At 41.5% G+C, this 20880-nt stretch overlaps 1 protein-coding gene across 5 annotated transcripts in view; it reads right to left on the bottom strand.

Annotated features, from left to right (window-relative positions):
- Positions 1-3666: 3666 nt before the first annotated feature.
- The window catches only part of ZBTB10 (zinc finger and BTB domain containing 10), a 66713-nt gene continuing 49499 nt past the window's right edge, over positions 3667-20880 (bottom strand). For 2 of the 5 annotated variants that reach the window (XM_074987049.1, XM_074987046.1), the window contains 2 exons: positions 18868-19043; positions 14000-17637 (listed from right to left, as the gene is read on the bottom strand). In XM_074987049.1, the coding sequence (XP_074843150.1) occupies positions 17332-17637; positions 18868-19043 (482 nt within the window). In that variant the 3' untranslated portion in view covers positions 14000-17331. Of the gene's footprint in view, positions 4178-13682; positions 13944-13998; positions 17638-18867; positions 19044-20880 lie in introns of those variants that run through there. The other 3 variants (XR_012644402.1, XR_012644401.1, XM_074987048.1) reach the window with 3 other exon arrangements.

A 20880-nucleotide genomic window follows, 5' to 3' on the forward strand; every position in this document is an offset into this window, starting at 1 on the left:
AAACAAATGCTGCAATATTTATAGGGCTATACATCATTTCTAAAGGCAACTTTAGCAACCTTCCTGTAAGCCTCAGAAAAGTTAGTGAGATTTGGCATTCACAATCAACAGAAAAAATTCTTTGTTGAACTCGTTTAGTATTGTCTCATCTATATCAATTCTGAAATTAAAGGAAGAAATTTCAAGTTCATTCTCAGCCCTTAAACATTAATTTTAGGTTCAAAATAAGATGTCTCAAAACAAAAATGACTATCTTGAAAGTTTTGAATAAAAACCTTTTACCCCCTTTTCAAATTAGTAGAAAAGTTCTCATGATAAGAAACAACCTAATTTGAAAACTGCTTCTATCTAAAACATTGGACTCAGCTATATACAATGATAGATTTGTACTTTTGAAAAGGCTGGGCAAATCAAGAAAGTTAAAGGTTTCTACAGCAATGTTAATTTGGCCAAATGGCAGATAAGATTGTACCATCTCTGACCTCAACACCTACAATCTTGCTTGGTATATGTCCACTTACAGAGCTGCTGCAAAGATAAATATTTCCTCGCCCTTCTCTTTGACTGCCATCACCTATGTGCAGCTCTCCTCTGGGCTTCCTTTCTCTAATGCAAGCACCTCACTTTCATGGCCCTTCAGAGCATGTCCCCTCTCTACCCATCACCTCAGTAACTTTCAAGATGTCAGCTCCTGCTTCAGCCAAGTCCATGTTGCCAACCTCTTCTACACACTTGTTAAATTCTCAAACAAATTGTTTTCTCCCCCATACTACCGCACACATTTCGGAGGAGCTACAAACATCTGCAAAATTCACTTACTACCCTTCAAATTCCTCACTAAACTCCATTTCAATACTTACAAAAACACTTCAACATTCATTAAGCAACTGGTGTGTTGAGACCATTGTGTACCAGGCCAACCTCTGTCTCAATATTTCCTTGGACTCCAAATTTGTGTCTGTTGGCACTTATATTTTATATCGAGCCAATATTTGTTTGGCATTAGCTGGCAATCTTAAAGACTAAGCTCTCTGGAGCAGGGTGAGTCTGTTTATATAGCATCTACCAAAATGGGGTCCTGTTACATTGCTGGTGCTCCTACATACTACAGAGATGCACACAATTAGCAGCAACCGCATTTAAAAGCATGAATACTGTTTGGCACTTAGCTCACATGTCTAAAGCAAGGTAAAAAGCTCTCAAAAAAGACTATTAGATGACCTGGGCATCTAAATTCCTACATCAGCGTTGCCCTTAACGTAGAAGTCTGCATTTAGTACTTAGCATTTACACTTTTTAAAAGTGTACTTCCCACTTCACTTGTAACACAGTAAATTCCTACTAAGTGGTATCCTAAAAACCCCAGTAAGTGATTACTTTTTAAAAAAAATAAAACTACTTGGGACTGAAGGTTACATGCAAGTTGATGTCTCTCGCAGGTGATCTTACAAACTTTTTTGGGGCGCGGGGGGCAGGAGGAGGAAGAGCCTCTCTGGACAGCAACCACATTCTAACAGCAAAAAAGAAACGAAGGTATATACTAATGTTATGAAGCTTTACGTTTTATATTTTTCTAATAAGTGCGCAAGTGATTAATGCTTCAGTTTTGATAGATCCAAGTCAAATTCATTACAGTAAAAATGTTACATATGGGCTTTCATTAAACTTCCAACTAAGGCCGAGCAAATATTGGTTTCAAACTGCTATAAATTAAAAAACCAACATACCTAAAAATCAAGTCAGTTATTGATGACTACATTTTGTTCTCAACTTCCATGAAACTTCTTGCTTGATATTGGTTTGTTATACTGCTTTCCCACATATAAAATTAAGTTGTTTAGTATCTTCTGCTGGGCCTTACCTAAAAGCACTACTGGTGTCTCCAGCAATACCTCCTTCCATGTAGGAGTGAAGTTTTTTTCCCTACCTTGGACTTATCAGGACCCCAGACTGCTGTCAAATTCCTATTTCCTTTGTTACAAAGGAACATGCTGACCAAAGAGAAAGAGCCCCTTACTAACAAATAAGGTAGGACAGAACCATAAGCTTAACACACCTGCAGCAGGTTTTTTTTTGTTTTTGTTTAAAAGGTTTCTTAAAATGACAGGATGCCTTTAGTACTAAGTCACTGTCAGGAGTAATAGACAGTTCATGTCTATGCTGCAAACTATGCATAATCCAGTGGTGCAACTGAAAGATCACCGCACTTGTGGTTGTCATCTTACTGTATTCACCACATGCCCACCCCCACTCAGGCTCCCATAGTCCCCCCTCTAAATAAATGCCCCGCCCCCCAGCATCAGGCACCCCCAGCCCCTCCATTCTAAAGTAATGCTGGAGTCTCACCAGAGGTGCTGGAGGAGGAGGAGTGTCTGACTCCGACATCACTGGAGCCACCATGTGCTTCTCCCACCAGGTACGGGGTGCATGCGGGCAGGCAGCACTTGCACGCAACTCTAGGAGGAGCCACATTTAAAGGCTCCAAGAGCCACATGGTGAATACAGCAGATGAGGCAAGTGGTGAACATAGTGGACACTGCGACCATAATCAATGCAAATCATATTGGCATACGGTGGTCAAAAATCTGTATCACTTGGGAATGTACACACCAGGGTGCTTGCACTGGTGCTGCACACACTCAGCAACAGCACTTGTCAATGGAGATGCCATTGTCTGGTGCAGTTCTTTTTGAGATGTTCTTGTAACACGCTGAATAAAATGACTCACCCAGGGATCTCTGGGAGCTGGGCACCAAGTCCCCAACATACAACTGTCTCCATGCCATAAAGCCTTCCATGTCCCATTATTTTCTTGTATTTTTTCAAAATGCCCACAAATCCATTCAATATTTTTCCATCTCCACCATCTGACAGAAGCATGGAACCTGCAAAGCTCTGCACTATTCATATGAACTTTGCAAATACAGAGCACGTGTTCCTTTTCCATTTGCAGACCTACAAGAAGTACTGCAAACCATAGAGAACATTAACATTTCTTCAAGGACAGCCTGCCAAGGGACATAGCAAACAAAATTAAAAGGTTGTTGGAGGCCTTCTCAAAGGAGCTGCAGCTTGCAGAGCACTGATGGGTGGGTTTGCATTGTAACACATACAGATTTGGGACAAGTAGTGGCTGCAGAACTTTTGGGCACAAGAAGTTACATTCAGCATACCCAGGTTACCCCAGTCCTCCTGTCTAGGGACAGCAGAATAAGAGTGTGGACGACTGCGGAAGCTCACAACACCAAATTGCTTCTCAACAGCAGGAAATCATTTTGGAGCTGAAAAATCTACAAGGGGCAATTGTCATGTTTAGTAGCCCTACATGCTCCTGTCTCCTGCGATGCAGGTCTGTGACTGGTGCATGAATAGTAGATCAATTTGCAGTAAAGGGGTTCCTGAATTGCCAAGAGGCAATAGATAAGCATGCATCCTATTTTTGAAACCAATTCATCTTGCCATGGGATACATCAATGGAAAGGGCTACTTTTCCTTGCTTATGAAAGAATTGGATCACTGGATCTTTTCCCTAGCCTTACCTTATCCATGCATTCTGTCGTATTTGTTATGAATCAATTAAAGGTATTTGGATTCTCCAGAAACCAGAACTGGGACTGGTAAAAACCGTGCAGAGAAACAATATGCAAAATAACCATAGGCAATATTATTCATGTTTAATAAATTAAGAGGATGAAACTTTAAAACTGGAAGGGAAGTAAACATTTATGTCCACTTGGGTGCATAAAAAAGTTTGTTGCAGCTACACATGCACCAACTGTGGTGAGCACAAGCCATTTGTACAGGAAAGTGATTTTCCTTCCCGTACTCCAGCCTGGAGTGCTCAAGGGAAGAACGCAGCCCATGATACTGCTAGGAACACTGGGGGGCTGGGAGAAGTGGGTGGAAAGAGGATTGTAAGCTGCAACCGTGAAGCTCTACAAGGATTGCGAAGAGTTCGGTGGTTTTGACGCAACCAAGGTTTGCAGCATCACGGTTTACTGCCTAGGAAGATGGTGCATTTCCCTCTTGCGGAATTTTTTTCTTGTCTTCTTTCCTTATCCACGCTGTTGGCCATATTAGCTCTCCAAACCTTTTGTCACAATGCAGTACAGAAATGGCACATAGGATCTCACAAAACATGCCATGCTTAGTGCTCTTTCATCCTCAAGGCAGGGGTCTGCAACCAAAATAGTTGTTAGGAACGATTTCTTCCAAATTCAGTTACAAAACATCAATAGGTCAAGAGCTGCAAATTCACGTGAATACAAGACAGTTCTTAATAAATAACTGTTTATCACCCTTATTTTAAGAACAGTGCACACAATTTGTACCAGTTAGGAAAGTTGTTACCCCACCTCCAGGCCTCACATGCTTCAGCCCCCACATCCACCCTCCTATCCCCAAGCTTTACCCCCATCCCCAGGCTTAACCCCCATCACCCCTAAACCACCTCCACCATTCCCAGGATTTACCTGCCTGAGATGACTGCCTTCTGCTGCTCCCCGCTACCACCTGGGTGTTTATTTTAAAGGGCTGTTTGAAGGGAAGTGACTGATTTCAACTGGGAGAAACTGAAAGCCCAGAATGCAGGCAAACACCCTGCAGTGTCCCAAGGTAGGAGGGAGTCCCTGTGCCAGGTGTGCACCCTGGGCTCAACACAACTGTGGCAAGCTGCACAGTGCAACCCTGCTTGTGCTGGTTTGAGCATGGTAGGGGGTTTGAGCAGCCCTAGGTATTGGACAGCAGCTCTCACGTGACTGGGAGGCAAAGCCCTCTCCCTCCGTTGGCCAGAAGCTGCCTGGCCTCCTCCTCTTACCCAGCACAGCTCTGGCACACCAGGCTCAGCTGGCCCGCCCCTCAGTTCTCCTCCCCCCATAGGCAGCACACAGGCAGCTGCCGTCACTGCCCTCACTTGCGGCTCTGGAGGCTGTTGCTACCGCTTAAACAAAAAACCTAAAGCCTGTTTTAGCAGCAGGTTTTGTTTAAGCAACAGCAGTAGCCTCCAGAAGCACAAGAGGAGTCAGCAGGAGAAGTGCTCACAGCTGCATGCAGCTCCCAAGCCACAGGTTGCCACCCCCTGCTCAAGGTGGTACCACAAGGTGGGGGGGACCATAGAAAACAGCCATGCCAGATGCTGTTAATAAAAGCAGACCTATCTGCCACTGGATTTATAGTCCCAATGGAAAATGCAAGGTACATTTCAAGACTCCCCTTATTCCCATAAGCATTTTTAATTGACATTTCAGCTTCGGTGCCCCTCAGCTCAGCGCTCCCCTCCAGTTCCAACCACAGTGAATGTGACCCACTAGTGGCAAGGATAGGACAACTTTTGGGGTGTAAATATAGCACCACAGGGAAAATACAGAACCACAGAACACAAGAAGTGGAAGGGATCTTGAGAGGTCGAGTCCAGTTTCCTGCCCTCTCAGCAGGACCAAGCACCTTCTATACCATCCTTGACAGGTATCTATCCAATCTGCTCTTAAAAATATCCAGTGATGGAGATTCCACAACCTCCCTAGGTAATTTATTCCAGTATTTAACTACTCCGACAATTAGGAAGTTTTTCCTAATGCCCAACCTAAACCTCTGTTGCTGCAGTTTTAAGTCCATTGCTCCTTGCCCTATCCTCGGAGGCCAAGAACAACAATTTGTCTCCTTTTTCCTTGTAACCCTCTTTAAGGCACTTGGAAACTGCTATCACATCCCCTTTAAGTCTTTTCTTTCCTAAACTAAACAAGCCCAGTTTTCAGTCTTTCCACATAACTCACAGATTCTAGACTTTTAATCATTCTTCTTGTTCTTCTCTGGACCGTCTCCAACTCTGCCACATCTTTCTTGAAATGTGGTGCCTAGAACGGGACACTACTCCAATTGAGGTCTAATCAGTGCAGAGTAGAGCGGAAGAATAGCCTCTCATGTTTTGCTCACGATACGACTTTTAATGCCTCCCAGAATTGTTTGCTTGTTTTGCAACAGCATCACACTGTTGACCCATATTTAGTTTGTGGTCCACTATGACCCCTCAATCTCTCTTCAGTACTCCTTCCTAGACAGCTGTTACTCATTTTTGTATGTAGGAAGCCGATTATTCCTTCCTAAGTGGAATACTTTCCATTTGTCATTAAACTTGATCCTGTTTACCTCAGTCCATTGCTCCAATTTGTCCAGATCATTTTGAATTATGACTATCCTTGAAAGCAGTTGCAACCCCTCCCAGCTTGGTATCGCCTTCAAACTTACTAAATGTACTTTCTATGTCAGTATCTAAATAGTTGAAGATATTGACTAGAACCGGCCCCAAAACAGATCCCTGCGGAACCCCACTTGTTATGCCCTTCCAGCATGACTGCGAACCATTAATAACTACTGAAAACGGTTGTCCATCCGCCTTATAGTGGCGCCATCTAAGTTTTATTTGCTCAGTTTACTGGTAAGGAGATCATGCAACACCAGGTCAAATACCTCACTAAGATCTAGGTATACCACTTCCGCCATTTCTTCCTTATCCACAAGACATGCTATCCTGTCAAAAAAAGTTAATGGATTGGATTGGTCTGTCATAATTTATTCTTTACAAATCCATGCTGGCTATCACCTTATTTTCCTGTAGACATTTGCACATGAATGCCTTTGCTCCATTACCTTTCTCACCACATAAGTTAAACTGATAGGTCTGTAGTTTCCTGGGTTGTTTTTTTCCCCTTTTATAGGGCTCTATTTGCCCTTTTCCAGGCTTTTGGAATCTCTCCAGACTTCCAGGAGTTTTCCCAAAGATGATAGCTAAAGGTTCCAATACCTCCTCTATCAGCTCTTCAACTATTCTAGGATACATTTCACCAAGCCCTGGTGACTTGTAGACATCTACTTTTTCTAAGTAATTTTTAACTTTTTATTTTGTCCTCTAAACCTACTCCCCTCACACTAGCATTCACCATGTTAGAATCAAAATGCTAGGACCGAAAGGGACCCTGAGAGGTCATCAAGTCCAGCCCCCTGCCCTCATGGCAGGACCAAGTACTGTCTAGACCATCCCTGATAGACATGTATCTAACCTGTTCTTAAATATCTCCTGAGATGGAGATTCCACAACTTTCCTAGGCAATTTATTCCAGTGTTTGACCACCCCAACAGGAACTTTTTCCTAATGTCCAGCCTAAACCTCCCTTGCTGTAGTTTCAGCCCATTGCTTCCTGTTTTAGCCTCACAGGTCAAGAAGAACAAGTTTTCTCCCTCCTCCTTACAACACCCTTTTAGATACTTGAAAACCGCTATCATGTCCCTGCCTTAATCTTCTTTTTTCCAAACTAAACAAGCCCAATTCTTTCAGCCTTTTTTCCATAGGTCATGTTCTCTAGACCTTTGATCATTCTTGTTGCTCTTTTTTGGACCCTTTCCAATTTCTCCACATCTTTCTGGACACAATACTCCAACTGAGGCCTAACCAGTGCAGAGTAGAGCAGAAGAATGACTTCTCGCATCTTGCTCACAACACACCCGTTAATGCATCCCAAAATCAGCTTTGCTTTTTTTGCAACAGCATCACACTGACTCATTTAACTTGTGGTCCACAATAACCCCTAAATCCCTTTCTACCATACTCCTTCCTTCCCATTCTCTGTGGCCATGTCTACACTAGCCAAAAACTTCGAAGTTTACTAATGAAGCGCTGAAATACTTATTCAGTGCCTCATTAGCATGTGGGTGGCTGCGGCACTTCAAAATTGACTCATAGGAATAAGGGGACTTCGAAGTAGCCAGGGTCCTTTCAAAAAGGAGCCCCGTCTGGATGAGCCGCACAGCAGCGAGCTGCATCAATTTCAAAATGCCGTGGCTGCCCGCATGCTAACGAGGCACTGAATATGTATTTCAGCACTTCATTAGTAAACTTCAAAATGGCCATTTGCATGACTATTTTGAAGTTTTTGGCTAGTGTAGACGTAGCCAGTGTAAAATGGATTGTTCCTTCTTAAGTGGAGCACTTTGCATTTGTCTTTATTAAACTTCATCCTGTTTACCTCAGACCATTTCTCCTATTTGTCCAGATCATTTTGAATTTTGACCCTGTCCTCTAAAGCAATTGCAACCCCTCCTAGCTTGGTATCATCCGCAAACTTAATAAGATAAGCCAGTTTTTGCACCACCTTATAGTAGCCCCCTCTAAGCTGTATTTGCCTTGTTTATTGATAAGAATATAATGCGAGACCGTATCAAATGCCTTACTACAATCTAGGTATACCACATCCGCTTCTCCCTTACCCACAAGACTCGTTATCCTATCAAAGAAAGCTATCAGATTGGTTTGACATGATTTATTCTTTGCAAATCCATGCTGGCTGTTCCCTATCAGCTTACCAACTTCCAAGTGTTTCCAGATGATTTTCTTTCTTACTTGTTCCATTACCTTTCCTAGAACAGAAGTTAAACTGACTGGTCTGTAGTTTCCTGCATTGTTCTTATTACCCTTCTGTAGATGAGCACTATATTTGCCTTTTTCCAGTCTTCTGGTATCTCTCCCATCTCCCACGATATTCCAAAGATGATAATGGCTCAGATACCTCCTCCATCAACTACTTTGAGTATTCTGGGATGCATTTCATCAGGCCCTGGTGACTTGAAGACATCTAACTTTCCTAAGTGCTTTTTAACTTGTTCTTTTTTATTTTATCTTCTAAACCTACCCCTTTCCCACTAGTATTCACTATGTTAGGCATTCCTTCTTCAGACGTCTCAGTGAAGACTGAAACAAAGAAGTCACTAAGCACCTCTGACGTTTCCAAGTTTCTGGATATTGTTTCTCCCTCCTCACTGAGCAGTGACCCTACCCTGTCCTTGGTCCTCCTCTTGCTTCTAATGTATTTATAGAATAACTTATTGTTGCCCTTTGTTTCTTTCTAATCTTGCCCCTGCATACCTGTATTGTTTGCTTATATTCATCTTTCATAATTTCTCCTAAATTTCCATTTTTTGAGACTCCTTTTTGATTTTGATATCCCACAAGATCTGGCTAAGCTAAGGCAGTCTTTTTTCACAGTTTCTATTTTTCCCATGCAGCAGTATAGCTTGCTTTTGGGGCCCTTAATAATGTCCCTTCGGAAAAACTGCCAACTCTCTTCAGTTTTTCTCTGTCTTGCTTCCCATGGGACCTTACCTAGCAGCTCTGAGTTTACCCAAATTTGCTTTCTTGAAATCCATTGTCTCTAGTTTGCCTCTCCCTTTCACTATTTCTTAGTATCAAACTCCACGATTTCATGGTTACTTTCTCCCAAGCTACCTTCCATTTTCAATTTCTCAATGAGTTGCTCCCTATTTGTTAAAATCAAATCCAGAACTGCTCCCCCCCCCAGCCCCACTTGCTTTTTCCATCTTCTGAAATAAAAAAATTGTCATCCGTGCAGTCCAAGAACTTTCTGGACAGGCTGTGCCTTGGTCAGTTTTTTAACATATGTTGGGATAGCCGAAGTCCCCCAGTCACCACCAAATCCTGTGTTTTGGATGATCGTGTTAGTTGTTTAGAAAAAGGCTCATCCACCTCTTCTAACTGGCTAGGTGGTCTGTAGTAGACCCCTAACAGGACATTACCTTGTTTTTTTATTCCCTTTTAACCTAATCCAGAGACTCAACATCTTTGTCTCTTGCATCCATCTCCTCCTCAGTCCAGGCATGCACAGTTTTAATACATAAGGCAACACAACATCCACTGTTTACCCTGCCTATCCTTAAGTTGTACCCTTCTGTACCAATATTCCAATCATGTGTATTACCCCATCAAGTCTCTGCAATGCCAATTGTCACAGTTGCGTTTACTAGGATTTCAAGTGCTTCCCGATCATTAGCTGTATTTCTTGCACATGTATATAGGCATCAAATATATTGATTTGCTTTACATTTCTGCCTAGCCCCTCTTTTCCTCTACTAGTATAGAGCATGATTCCTCCCATTTCCAATCCAACTCCCAGGTCTCCAGGTTTTGTACTTAGCTGAGGGCCTTTTTCACCTGTCCCCTTTGAACCTAGTTTAAAGCCCTCCTCACTAAGTTAACTAGACAATATTGGGTCCTGCTATGAGGGCAGGGGGCTGGACTAGACCTCTAAGGGTCCCTTCCAGTCCTAGCATTTTGATTTTAACATGGTGATTCTAACCAGTCTCTATCCAAACATTTCTGGAAAGAGGACTTCCACCCTTGCTTAGCAGCCTTTTAACATGGTGATTCTAACCAGTCTCTATCCAAACATTTCTGGAAAGAGAACTTCCACCCTTGCTTAGCAGCCCTTCAAAGAATAGCATCCCTTGATTGAGAAAGTCAAAGCGCTTGCGGTGACACCATCCTCACAACCAGGCATTCACCTCCAGGATGCATCTCTCTCTGCCTGGGACCCTACCTTTGACTGGAAGGATTGAGAACACCACCTGCACCCCCAACTCCTTCACCCAAGACTACACAGCTCTGGGAGTACACTTGAGCTGCTCAAGGTTACACCTTGCAGTATCATGTGTGCCGACATGGATGAGTGGCATAAGGTACCAGCCAGAAGGATGAATAATCCTCGACAACACCTCTGTAAAGTCTTGGATACAGGCTCTTGGCAGGAAGCACATTTCCTGGGATGACATGTCAGCGCAACAGGTGGGTTCCTCCACCCCTCTCAGAAGGGAGTCTCCAAACACCACTACCCTACGTTTCTTCCTCGTAGTGGCCATAGGGTAATGGCATTGAACGATGACACTTTTCCACAGGCAGGATAAATTTAGCTGGTCTCTCCTCCCTGAAGATCATAAAAGGTAGAGAACATTGCTGCTACCAGCAACCCAAACCGGTCCAAATCTCTATGTCACTAGCCTGTCTATTGCAATGGTGCTAGCTGAACTCCCCATAAAATGACACAAGTGTCCTACTGTGGAGCAGTGTTGCCTGTATGCAGACCCCTTGGGTCAATGCTCAGGAGAAATTCGGGTGCCCCCCAGCTGATCAAAGTGCCCACAGCCATCCATAGTGTGCACCCCCAATAGAAATGCATGCTGCACAATCCCATATGCCTTGGTGAACATTAAACTTATTCTACCCATGGAGGGAAAAAAATATAGGGAAAACTGCTATGGAGTAAGAAATAAAGCAGTTATCCCTAGAAACAGCCATTGAGAGAGGATTTAAGTCTGGGGGAATTCTGGGCCACTGAATTCATGTGTCCTGCAGATGTAGGTGGTGGTGAGGCATACGGAAGCTGAGTGGGAGTTCAAGGACACATGGGCATAAAAGCAAACAGGCTTGACTTATCGGAAGAGGCTAGGGATCAGGCAGGATCTGCATGGGGGAAGTTCCCTAATCCCTCCCTCCCTCCCTCTGCCAGGATGGGCAGCTTTGGTGGTGGTAGCCTCTGCCAGAACCTGAGACCTGGCTACAGGTGATCACTTGATTATCTGCTTTCTTCATTCCCTCTGAGGTACCTGGTATCGGCCACTGTCAGGAAGACAGAATATTGGGCTAGATGCACCTTTGGTCTGACCTACTATGACCATTTTTGTGTTTCCTTTGCCTGCTCCCCCTCACCCACCCCTGGACCTCTGTTCCATATTTTTCCCACCCATACCAAACAATCATCATCCAGTTCACTCCCGTATTCCTTCCCAGCAATTACATCCCTCTCCCTCATCCCAGCTCCCTCTCCAAGCCTTTGCTCTGCTTGAGGGGTGCAAGAAATATGTTTCTGTACCATAGTTTAAATGAATTACCCACTCTGTCAGATACATGTCAGAAAAGTATTTTGAAATAAATTACATTACTGTTATTTTGACAAATATGCAGTTTTAAAATAGAGTGCAGAATTTTAAATATTTTAGTGCAGAAGTTCTCTGGGGCCTTAAAAACTACACAGCATCTCAGAAAGATGAGACATCCCTATGTATCAAGTGCTCCACATGCCCCCTCCCTCCAACTCAAAAGAGAAATGTAGAGCAGATGCCAAATCTACCTCTTGTAATACCTCTACCTCTTCTCATGATTAAAGCATGAAAAGTTTACACCCCTGCCTTGTTGATTTGGGGATGGGATGGGCATCATCTTTAAAGACGGGGGAAAAAAAAAAAGCACACACGCTTACTTAAGTTCCCTTCCCAGGGATCATCTGCACTTGTCTGGTGGGACTGGAAGCCTGGAATTCCCTGCTACATCCCTCTTGCCCCATTCACAGGTGCAGTATGTCTTCTGCTTGTCAGTTTTCTGTGGTGCAGTGGTGGAGTCTCCATCACATATGGCACAAAGTAAGTTGCAAAAAGATCTACAGGGCAGCACTAGATCTGTTGTCTTCACCTTTTGGTGCACCCAGCTACACTCCTTTGCTGACAGACAGTACTGCTGTGGATGCCACCATACCCATTTGCATGCTTCCCCTGCACAATCTGCTTGTGGGCATCTATGTTTCTATGTTGGGTCCACAACTGTGCTTGCACAGCCTCTTTGTCCCACACACACACACAGGAAGATCCAATGCCCCCCCCGTCTTCTACAGGCAGGAATGCATGGTGCTTGCATGGTTGCTGAGCGCTTGCCCACAGTAATGGTAAGCTGCTAGATATGCTAGCAAAGGTGGAGGAATAGGCACTTGGGCTGTGTCTTCATGTGCCACTTCTTCCAGAAGTGGCATGGTAATGAGCTGTCTGGAAGATGGAAAGGAGGACTGGATGTAAGTTTCCCATGCCTCATTAGCATATGGGCACATGATTCAAAGTCCAGAAGAAGCTCTTCTGAATTCCAAAATACACGTGCAGACATGTGGCTTCTGGGGAACTTCTGCAAGCCCCTTCTTCCTCAGAAGGGGCTTCTAGAAGAAGTGTTTCCTTTCGGACAGTCCCCGCAGGCCACGTGTCTGCACGTGTATTTTGGAGTCTGAAGAGCTTCTTCCAGACTCCAAATCACGCATCCATATGCTAGTGATATGGGGGAAACATACATCCACACCTCACTAGTGTCTTCCGGACGGCTCAGTACCATGCTGCTTCTGGAAGAAGCGGCACATAAAAAGACAGCCTTCAGAAACACAAAGGGGAAGGTGGATTGTGTCTGTGCAGTGTACTTTACAATTGAGATCAAAGCAGTCACAATCACAGGAAATGTGGCACTCTGGAAGAGGGCTGACATGTCATGAAGTGTATACACTCATTGACTTCAGTGTATTGACCCTGGCTGTGGGTTTATTGCCTTTTAAGAGGGTGCTAACAAAATCTAAGCACTGATCATGCTCAAATAGATTGATGTGAAGTGATTTATGTCAACCTAACTCTAGTGTAGACCAGGCCCCAGACTAGCCAATTAGAGACCGATGAAAAAGTGATGATCCAGTACATTTTCCTCCTATCACTCCTCATCAGAATGGAACTGACCAAAACATCAGACGCTAAAGATAGATCTCATTGCTATGAAATCCCTGCACATAAATTTCACTTCTTAAAAGGTAACATTTGCCTGTCCATCTAACTTTTACTGTAGCAGCATGAATATATGAAGCAGTGTCTACTTTGCAGATCTGACCAATGTATGAACTCTTCCAAGGATGCAGTCAGGTCTCTAGTTGAGTACTGAGGAAGTGATGGAAACTCTACTAGTCATAGGAGCAACACCCGTCATTCATCTCTAAATGGAAGACTTCCGATTACAGGTTAAGCAAGTTGGTCACATATTGTTATCAAGCATCTAAGCACAGGTACAGAAACTTTTATTTACATCTGCAAGGAGTTTTTAAGAACCTTAGATGATACATTTTTAGAACTGCCAAGTATTCCTTCATCCTTTCGGAGGAAATTCTTCTAACTAACTTTCCCTTGAGCCTAATTGTTGAGAAAGAGTCTTAGAGAAGAGACTCAACACCAGCTTCTTTGGCGGCATATTAAGTAAAGGCCTCTGTGGTATGAAGTGCTCTCCTCAACTCTGACTAAACAGAATTAAGAATCTGAAAGACAAGCAGAAAAAAACCTTAGCTCTATTTTATTAAGGAGCATTCTACTAAAAAAATCTTACCAACTTAAAGCCAATGTCAAATAACTAATCAACCTTTCCTCCAGATGAACAGAGCTATGCCAGCTATTGGGAGACCCAAAGTTTATTGGAGACTGATGTTCAGGACTTACGATACTCATTCCCCTCAAAATAGAAAACAAAACAAAAAAAACCCAAAAGGTTCTGAGTATCAAGCACAGAACAGAACACTTTTTCTTCTCTAACTTGTAGCTTTAACTCCTGCTGCCTGTGCTGTATCTTCTGAGGATCATGTGGAACACTCTCCAGAGCTCAAATACTAAGTTCACTTGGGAAAACAAATGACAGATAAACACCTATAACAGATTAACTGAATTTCATGTGTGAGGGAAAAAACCTTATGACCATATCCTACGAGTATCACCCTGGCTCATGAAAGAAAGTGTTAAAAAGTGCAGTACATCAGTTTCCAAAAAGCATCGTAGCTTTGGGGAAAAGAAAAAAAACCAAAAAAACCAAAAGCCTTTCTGCACTAGAGGAAGCCTACACAAAGAAGGGTTTGTGGGTTTTGGATTATTCCTCCCCCCCTTTATGATATATCATTGTGGCTAAAAACGCCACCTGTGTCCCCCTTCTCAATTCACCATTCTACTAAAATCACAGCCTCCAGTTACTTTATTGGTTTATTTAAAATGAAAAATATTGAGCGACAATCAGCTCAGATAATCCAGACTTCAAACTGTATTCTAAAACGAGCTCCTTCACTTCACAGCTGTGAGAGCAAGCACATCTCCTGTACTTACCTATTTCACACCAGGATGACTGATGACACGTTACATTAAGAAAACAATTGCTGACAGTTAAAAAAATTGCCACAATACAACAGAAGAGTCTAAGACCAATCAATGATAAGAATGTTTGAATATTTATAAATTACACTCAATCTATATTAAACCCTGCTTTTCAAAATATAACCAGAACAAAAGCACAACAAATCTGTAGTGTACCAAGTGTATATTTCAATTTACTGTATGCAATCTAACAACAAATTTGGTCATAATTTAACCAGATATACATAAATGATTTAAGTAGTAAAAGAAGATTCAGTTTCAAGAGAATAGTTCATATCTTGAGAAAAAAGTAAATACATTAAGAATGTAAAGCCAGGTCCAGTTTCTAAGCAGTAAGTGAGCTGTATTCTAATAAAGCAGGTTTAGGTGAATTTCATATATATATATGTATATATTATATATATATATATATATATATATATATATATATATATATATAGACAGATCTTACCAATTGTAAACTATGGTTTTAAAGGGGATAAATGGGATGGAAGAATCTTTATGCTATACTTACATATTCACAAAGCAGAACATAACTTTAACGTTTAAAATACTTTGTCATATGATCTTTGCCCAGCTAATTCTACTTTGGACCCCACCAGAATTACACATTTCTGTCTAGAACAAATGAGAAGATGTATTCTTTAGTTAAAAATAAACAAAATTAGTCATCTGTCAGGGTTTAGAGTGCTGTGGAAACTACCAACAAAACTGAATGATTAAAAAAAGATGCATTGTAATACCCATAACTGTAGTTCAACTTCTCAGTTTCATCCAGCCAAAGCAATGTCTAACATTAAATCACTGTTCTACTGAAATAAAAGGACAACAGTAAAGCTTGTCTCTTTAAATACATACCAACTTTGATCAGATGGAGCACCATTAAGATTCTGTCCGTCAAAGCATAGTTCAAAGTTTTCCACACAACTAGCATAATTTAGTTACCTGATATAAAATAGGAAAATAGACTCATTTTAAAATTAAAACAAAAGCTGAAAATATGGGGACCCTCAATTTTTAATACAGTACAGTCACACTGGCCTAGCTATATGTTATGATAAATGCTGTGAATATTTATTCACTGTGACATATTACATCAAATGCAGTGTCCAATGATCACCTAACTAGTTAGGCTAAATGAAGTGAAGGAGTTTAACCTAAAGGTGCAATATCCTCCCTTCCCTCACAAAGAGGCCTGAAATCATTGGTACAGTATCACAAGTTTAGAAAAGAAGTCCATGGCTACAAAAATTCAAGTTTCAATGCCTCCTCAAAAACCGAAGTAGAGAGAGTTGGGAGTGGAGCATTCTAAAGGGTGAATGTAAATGAATATTTTGCTTTTGGTTTTGTTTTGTGTTTAAAAACATTATAGCTAATTAAGTCAAGTTAAACATAATTTAACATTAAACGCTAGAAACAACCCAGAAAATACAAAAAAGAATTAAAAAAATCAGATCATGTGTTCATTTTAATGAGTAACAATGAGCACAACAGCCTAGTGTCTAATTCATACTGCATAACAAAACTAGCCAAAAGCAGACATTTATTGTAAATTAACAAACAAAAAGTCAGATGTCATATAATATTTCTGTGACACTTTTTCGCCATTTTGGGGATTCTTTAAGCTGTGTGTTGGACTGAGGTATACACTGGAGGAAAAAAAGATGGTCAACAGGAATAATGCCAACATAAAGATACAGGCAGCAATGCCAGACAGTGTTTAATGTAGTAAAATTTGCTAAGTGACACAGAAAAAAGGCTACTCCAACTCCAATCACAATCCTCCCAGTATTAATTTTTCCTTGTGTGATTATTTTGCATTTGGTGAAAGAGGTTTCTTGCAAACTCCAAAATTGTCAAAAAAGAGTCAGTAAATTAATACCAATATTATCTTCTCCAGTGCTTGTCACCTAGACCACAGGCAGGCTTAAAACCAACCAATAAGTCAATTTCATTAGTATGTTGGTATTTCCTATACTGCATATTTAGATTACTGAGGAGTTTAGACCATTAAAGGTAAGGGGGAGGCAAGAGTGGTATGGCAAAGCCCTATTCTTGGAAATAAAAGCCACTAGCCCAAATTAGACTCATCAGTTTGTTGAAACTATGATTGATTTGGGGAAGCCGTCATGTATTTCCATAACAAGATTGTAATTTTCTTCATTCATGTTGAAGGATACATGAATGTGTAACATAATAAGTACAGTTACCATGTTTGAACAGGACCCAAGTAGCTATATCCTATAAATAATAAAAAATACATTTTCTTTTGATAACTGACTAGATGTGAGGACTCTGTATAATTCAACCGAATGGCTGTATGCTTTACAGTCCTGTGCAAATATCATAAAAAAATTTAATAATCCTTTTTTGCTATAAGGCTTTGACCCTACAGTTTTCACAGCAACACAACTACCATCCAGCCTGTACCATATTTAGCAAGCCTTCAGTCAAAGAACTCAAATTGTTAATCCACAGCATCCAACTGAAGCATCCTTAAGAAGTATGCCTTCAATCATCTAAAGGCACACAGACTTCCCCAGATTCATCCCATCGAGACTGGTCATTCTGTTCTTCCACATCATCAACCAACTCTTCATCAGCTTCGCCAACTTCATTTTCCTCATATTCTTCATCCCTAGGGAAGTCCACGTCCTGAACCTGGTCTACTCCCTCTTGCCCTCCTGGTTGAGATTTGTCTGCACAGTCTACACAAACTCCATAGCGGCGAGATCCATGCCTTATTCCAACACTAGCTGCTAGCATGAAGATCTTCTTACACACCATACACTTGTATTTTTTATCCTTTTTATGCACCTGAACAGAAGTAGAAATGTTATTTATAAAAAACCTCATTTGCAACATTTGAAAAAAGCTTTCTGAATTTGCATGACTTGTGATGTCCAGTTCATGCACTCAGATTCTCAAGAGAGTTTTTGATCAAACCTTTTGCCAGCCAAAGGCTGATAGATGAGGAAAAAAAGGACTTCTGAAGTAGAGGCAAAGTTTTCTCTGCCTTAGCTGTTGTCTACTTATAGATTAAGGCAACTAGCTGGGATAAGACTGGAATGATTCTTGTCAGTTTCATGGTGATACAGAGTTACACAGACTCCTCTTTTAGAAGGTCACTGCAATTTTAAATACTACAAACAGAAGTCAAATTAGTTTAAATACTCTAGTGGCATAGGTTCAGGATTTCCTGTAAGCTATGCACTTTGGTGGCCACGGAGAAGAGATTTCAATGCTGCCCAACTGATAACTGAGCTGTCCACAGCTGGCAGCCTGTGTTTCTACTGGTGGCACACATCCGCCAATGCACAGAATAAAATTTTACATGTACCAAGACATGGATGAAAAAAAAATTAGAGGAAACATTGCTTAAGTCCCTTCGTCCCCTAGGAAAGCTTCCCACTTCTTTATGGAGAGATTATTGATTTAATGTGTTTTGTAACCATTCCTTATATAATGGTAATTATATGAAAATAGTTTTTCCAACAAGTCACAATTTAAAACCAGATGGACATTAGTTGGAAGGGAAGCATTTCCTCGTAAAACACTTAGGCATTGATTATATGGGAATATGTTAACAGTTACACTGCTATAACTATACCAGCTGTATGACATTTATAAGAATGGCGTTTTTAGTTTAAATGCCTTTCCATGTAGCATAATGTAAACAGAAAGAAGCTAATCTTACAGTGGAATATAATTACCCCCACAATAGGTTACAAAAACTGTTTAAATTCTCAGGATTACATTGAAAACGTTTCCTAATTTCACTTGTCTACAGAGGACTCGTCTACAGCAATCAAGACATGAAAGAAAAATTCATAAAGATAAGTTTCAACCCATGCATAGAATCCATACAGCTACCAGAAATACTAGTTTTTTTTTCTTTGTTTTTTTTAAAAAAAAAAAAAAAAAAAAAAAGTAGATTGCCTAGAATACTAACCCATACTTATGGCAACAAAACCCATTCCTCAAATGACATTTGCTTACTAATAGAAGCAGTGGCTGGTTGCAGTTTACATCTTGAGTGGTACTTACCAAGGAATGTCTTTTCACATGCTCTCTTCGAGTAAACAGCTTCCCACAGATGTCACAGCTAAAAGATCTCACCCCTGTATGAATGAGCAAGTGTCTCTTTAGTGTTCTTCTGTATTTGGCTACATAATTACAGTGTGGACACTTCAGTTTGTTCATGATCAGAGCAGATGAATCACCTAAAAAAAAAGGCTCAATGTTTAGTAACAGAAGAAAATGAAGCATGGACTATTGTCTGATACATTCTAATACAACTGAAACAACAAAAGACTTCTGCACCATAAAGATGTCAAATTACCCAGGTCAGAAAAGTATTGCCCCCATGCCCAGACACAGATAGGCCCTGCTAGCAGAGTTCAACTGTAGGTGCCTACTTAATAAAATATGGACTCTCCATGAAGTCTCATTGTTATACAAAAAAATTCCATAACCAAAAAAGAAAGCCCAAGTCTTTGAAACACAAAAGATACTATTTTTATTGGTTTGTATAAATAGTTCAGAGTATGGAAGGTATTTTGATAGTGACATTGATAAAGTTACTTCCTTATTCATTTCATGTAAGTGCCCCCACAAATTATTTACTCTCCCATCACCTTTACTTCAGAGCTCTCATACAGCTGTAAAGAACTGGAGTATCTGAGGGAGTTAAAAGCCAACTATATTCTTGGGCCCATGATGGTAGAACTTAACAGCTATGCTCAAACCCACATTCCAAGATATGTTAGATGCCACAGTACTGTATGACAAACAGAAAGGGTCCTATGCCTCCACAGTTGGAGAGAGCACAACTCAGGAACCATTATGGGGGCTGACTATTCATATGTTCACTCAGGGAAGATACAAACACACAAGATAGGTGAATATGGGCCTAAATGCCACCAGCACTTCTAAAATCCTAAAGACACGAGTCTACGTACAGGACACATGGTAGAGTCAATGTCAGGAAGGAGAAAGCAAAGACTTAATTCATTTGTACTACGGGTTTTAAGTGTTGGTAATCTTCAAAAATTGGCTGTCACTACCTGAGCATACACATTTTCCCCATCTAACAGACCCATTACATCCCCCGAAATAGGCGCATTTTGACTGTGTGCACCTCGCATTTATGTGAAAAGAAGGGGTAGGGGGCAGTGCCACGGGTGGGGTGGGATGTTGGAGGAGACCAGAGCCAGCCACAGGGTCCCCCAACCAGGTGGCAAGGAGACTTGCAGCCCCGAGGCTGGGAAGCAACTGGGTGCCAGCCCAGTCCTCATTAGCAGCCCCAGATAAAGCTGAAGCTGGTTCCTCTCCTCTCTCCCCTCGTTGCTTGTGGGACCCAGGAAACTAACCAGCTCAGGGGAGCTGTGAACCAGGCTGCCACTTGGGCTGGTCAGTTTCCGAGCTCCCCTTGACTTGTGAAAATTTGAGGAATGCAACCCCCATGTAATTCAAGGGTTGTGGTCACCTTTAAGAAATCTTACCCCAGTACTGAAACTGTACTCTTAATCACTCAGGTAAAGTTAGTCAGTAGGTAGACTGCAGATCAAATCTGGACTGCCAGATGATTTTGAATGGACAAAAAAAACAAAACAAAACCAAAACAAAACCAAAAAACAAAAAAGTCCCTCCACAAACCCCAAACCTTTTTAATTTACTCACCATTACTGTTATTGCTGTGTGAAAAATATTGCTCCAGAATCTGGACTTCGGCTATACCTTGATACCCCTACTCCTCCCCCCCCCCAAAAAAAAAAACCAAACACACACACACAAAACAGACAAAAAACCACACCTGCATACAAATTTTATACAATAAATCCTTGATTTGACTGACCCTGATTTAGCAGGCTTCGGGAACAACAGATGTCTCCCCCATTGCTCCTGAAGCCCAACAGGGTCTGTAAAAGCCTAAATCTCCCTCTCCCCATGCAAAAAAAGGAGGGCCTTACTACTGCCAGGAGGAACTGCTGCCACCTCTGCTGGAATCATCATGGGCTTCTCCCACCACAGGTGGAGCACGTACATGGACAGACAGCA

The sequence above is a fragment of the Carettochelys insculpta genome, chromosome 2 (assembly GCF_033958435.1).
Source record: "Carettochelys insculpta isolate YL-2023 chromosome 2, ASM3395843v1, whole genome shotgun sequence".
In the NCBI taxonomy this organism is placed as follows: domain Eukaryota; kingdom Metazoa; phylum Chordata; order Testudines; family Carettochelyidae; genus Carettochelys; species Carettochelys insculpta.